General features: G+C 52.1%; 1 protein-coding gene across 2 annotated transcripts in view; it reads right to left on the minus strand.

Annotated features, from left to right (window-relative positions):
- Positions 1–4,115, minus strand: part of LOC103398114 (uncharacterized) — an 11,646-nt gene that overhangs the window by 3,135 nt on the left and 4,396 nt on the right. For both annotated transcript variants that reach the window (XM_025053482.1, XM_008336626.3), the window contains exons 2-5: positions 2,987–3,813; positions 1,563–1,614; positions 1,197–1,302; positions 329–468 (exon numbers count right to left, since the gene is read on the minus strand). In XM_025053482.1, coding sequence (XP_024909250.1) covers positions 329–468; positions 1,197–1,302; positions 1,563–1,614; positions 2,987–3,813 — 1,125 coding nt within the window. The remainder of the gene's footprint in view (positions 1–328; positions 469–1,196; positions 1,303–1,562; positions 1,615–2,986; positions 3,814–4,115) is intronic.

The following is a 4,115-nucleotide window of genomic DNA, read 5'->3' on the forward strand; positions in this document are numbered from 1 at the left end:
ATATCCAAGACCCTCCGTCCCCCGTCTCCCCCTTCTCTCCCCCCCTCCCTCTCTGATGTTCATTATTTCAGAAATCAACTCTTCAGGGTGAGCTGCTCAGTTTGACCTTGACACTGTCCTCTGAGCTGCCGAGACAGACGGCAACGGACCAGAAGAGTGATGAAAGATATGCCCAGTAGGGGGCAGCACTCACTCAGCATTCAGATCCGTCCGGGAACGTCCCGCAGAAGACGAGCGACGAGCCGACGGCGTTAGCAGCGTTTTGCGCAGTGGCTGACGTTGAAACAGGATTGACCCTGGGGGGGGGGGCAGTTATGGCGGTACTCACTGTGTGTGGGGTGAAGGTGGTCTTGGTCGGACTGAAGGCTGAGGAGACGATGAAAACCTCATCAGAGCCCAGGTCCAGTTCGGTCAAACCACTGCCTGAGAGGTCCACCGGTGCATTCTGGAACACGTCCACAGAGAGCGCTGCAGGGGTCGGACAGAGACAAAAAAAAAAAAAACGGAGACAAATTATTGACAGTTCCTGTTCTCCACCTCGGTGAGATGGAACCGTGTCTTGTTCAGAGGAATGTCGGAGGAATGACGGAACGTTCCGTGACCTTCAGCTTTAGCCGCAGTGAAACAGATTTATGTTCCTGACACCGAAATTATCATTCCTCACATTATTCCCTATACAGTTGGGAATCAGAGGAGGAAGAATATAACCCCGGGGAAGAAGTTCTGTGGACCAGTGGTCCACTTGTCTACTGGTCGACTGGTCTATTGGTCCAGTGGTCCACTGGTCTACTGGTTCACTGGTCCAGTGGTCCAATGGTCTACTGGTCCACATGTCTACTAGTCTACTGGTCCAGTGGTCCACTGGTCTACTGGTTCACTGGTCCAGTGGTCCACTGGTCTACTGGTTCAGTGGTTCACTGGTCCAGTATTCCACTGGTGCACTGGTCCACTGGTTCACTGGTCCAGTGGTCCACTGGTCTACTGGTTCACTAGTCCAGTAGTCCACTGGTGCACTGGTCACTGGTCCAGTGGTCTACAGCAGGCGACCCAAGTCAATAGACATTATTCGTAAACTCCTGGGTAACATGCAAGACGACCCAAAACAATTTTCTTGCGACCCACCTGAGGGTTGCGACCCAGTGTTTGGGAAAAACCATGGTCGTACTGGTGTGTGTGTGTGTGTGTGTTGACCCCACCTGTGTCGACCTGACCGTCCTGGTCCTGTGTCCTGCTGGTCTGATTCTCAGTCATGAGCTGCAGCTCACTGACCTCTGACCCGGGGTTCTGGACGCCCTCTGGAGCCTGGAAGACAGCAGAGGTCAGAGGTCAGTATCTTCATCATCATCATCTTATACTTGACATCGTCCAGGACCGGTTCATTCCAGTGTGTTCTATGGTGGGCTTGACCTTTGACCTTTTGTGTCTACCTTGGTCCTATCACTGGTTTTCTTACTCAAGTACTAGTCCCTGACAAACACTGACAACTGGTCTGTGGTTGACAACCTCTGATGGACAGACAGAGTCAAAGGTGAGGACGGGGCGGGTGAGCAGCGGGTCAGTACCTCAGAGTTGCTGGACAGACAGGAGTTGGACTTTTTACGACACAGTTTTGGTCTGAAAGAAAAAAAAAGAGAAAGAGTTGAGACATTTCCGAAGGTGTAATACCTCCCCTGGCCTCTGGGTGCCGCCCTTGTCACCTTGTCATTTGTGGCAACATTCTTATCAAAGACTCATGTTTCTGAGAGCAAAAAAAAAAAAAAGACCAGACATCAAACTTTGAAAACTCACCTTGTATTCCAGGTCCCTCAGGACCAGGACCAGGATCATCCTGGGACTTCATGCCCTGCCCCCGCCCCCCCTTTTGATTTTCCTGACAATGCTGTCGTCACTAACAATCGCACTGACGTTTGTCGCCGCTTGTTTTTTTTTGTTTTTTTTTTTTTTCTTCTCTGCCCACGTACTTTCATGTCGCCCCCGCGTCCCTGTGCCTCAGTGTTTAATACCACGGCCTACCCTGACTTCCTGCTGCCTACGGTAGGACTGACCCACATCAAGGCCGCCGCCACCGCCGCCGCGTCCCAGCCAAACCCCAGTAATCGCCCCGGGGGACAAAGACGGCAGCTGAGTCAACACAACAAAAGAGGATCGTGCGGGCGATAACGCCTGCGTCTGTGTGGCGGAGGATTGGTGTCCGACCAGTCCTCCATTCATAGGGGACCTCACTCACCCGTGACTCACCCGTTTTCACTTCAGAAAAACCTGATCGTGTGCACGTTACAACAAGAATGAAGGAGACAATAACGTCGGCAGGTGAAAAGGAACAAACACTCGCGGCTTTGAAGAGTACAAAGTAAAGGTGGTAACACTAGAGGAGGTGAAAAAAGAAAAAAACAAAACGTGGCTGCAGGTCCAGTTCCAGGTCCAGATCCAGGTCCAAGTCCAAGTCCAGGTCCAGGTCCAGGTCCAGGTCCAGGTTCAGGCCCAAGTCTCACCTGAAGAATCTCTTATTGTTTGTTTGTTTTTTTTTTTTTTTGACTATTATTTTGTCTGAGCGACATTTTATTTTGTAAACTGAGAGGAAGTCTGTGGAGCTGCTACTTCCTGCTGTTTCCTCTCTGTAGATCGGGGGTTCCCAACCCCTGGCCCGGGGACCGGTAGCCGGTCCGTAGGTACCGGAAAAAAATGTATTTTTTTTGTAGTTTTACTAATTTACCTCAGGTATTTTTTAAAATCTAACGATCCCAGGATACTGGATCTAAAAATAAATCTTTAGATCCAGTAGGTGGCAGTAATGCCACTCACAAGGTGAAAAGACATGCAGGCAAAGACCACAGAAGAAAAGACACGCTCGCACACCTCTAGCATGCTACGTACTAGCATATCACTAGCACACAGTTAACGTACGACGTGCTGACAGATTAGTGCCCCCTTCTGTGCGACGTAACTTTAAAAAGTGACAGGTGAGTGAGAAGGTGAGTGAATTTACCTGAAGATGATGCAGAGGGCGCTTGTGAGTATCATGGCAAAAAAGGCGGCTCCGCTCACGGCAGCTAGCATGGACTCCGCTCTGCTGCCTGCGGGAGCAGAGACTCGGATGTCCGGCCCCACGTCCGTCAGGTTGTGGTAGTGGAAGAGGAGAGCAAAGCCACGCCCCCAGTGCGTGGTGGTGATGAGTTCCATGATGACCTCCACCCTTTCCTGGCTGGAGCCAAAGACCAACTGGGAGCCGGGGGGGCGGTTGGAGCCACAGAACCTGGAGGAGAAGGTCACCAGGTCGGAGATGTAGAGAACGTCGTGGGGACAGATGTCCAGGCTCACGGCGGGGGGGTCAGTAGTGGATGACGAAGGACCGGTCCTCTCCTCCACGTCGGTGCTCTGAGTACCCGGGTTCATGGAGGCGGAGTCGACCACAGGGGCTCCTGAAGGTGAAGTCCCAGGAGGGAGGAGGAAACCCGCGGAGGCAGAGTTGGAGCCTTTGCCCCCCCCGGTGGACAGCCTCACACCTGCTTTGACCTCCCCGTCCTGGGAGGACTGTTGGGTTTTTGTGACGTTGTTCCGGAGCCCAGCTCCCTCCTCTGTCTCTGTCGCCTGGGCGGGGTCAGAGGTCATCCCCTCCTCGACTTCCTCCTCGGACCAGTCTTGGTTTTCGAACACGTCGAAGTCAAAGACCTCCAGGACCAACTGGTACTTCACCGGCACGACGAAGAGCCACACGCAGTGGGTTCCAGAGGAGTAGTTGTAGGGGAACCCCGGGGACAGGATCAGACCCTGGACGTCCACCACGTCCACCTTGGCTCCACAGTCGAAGAACACCTGCAACAGCAACGACATTCAGACGTCAGACTGATGATGTCATCAGGGAGAAAATGAAAAAAAAAAAAACAGTACTACAAGTAAATTAGTAGTAGTAGTATAATTAAAAACAACAATAAAAACTATGGTTTGTGAGTTGTTTCGTGGGCCACAAAAAATCAATTCAAGGACCAAATCTGGCCCCAGGGCCTTGGGTTCTTCTTCGTGTTATTAGTCCGTCCAGGTCTGAACCTGGGCTTTAAGACTCAGATGTTCCAGATTCCTGGTTTTATTGTGAAGAGCTGGGGGAGCGGGGGCGGGGG

The sequence above is a fragment of the Cynoglossus semilaevis genome, chromosome Z (assembly GCF_000523025.1).
Source record: "Cynoglossus semilaevis isolate Cse_v1.0 chromosome Z, Cse_v1.0, whole genome shotgun sequence".
In the NCBI taxonomy this organism is placed as follows: domain Eukaryota; kingdom Metazoa; phylum Chordata; class Actinopteri; order Pleuronectiformes; family Cynoglossidae; genus Cynoglossus; species Cynoglossus semilaevis.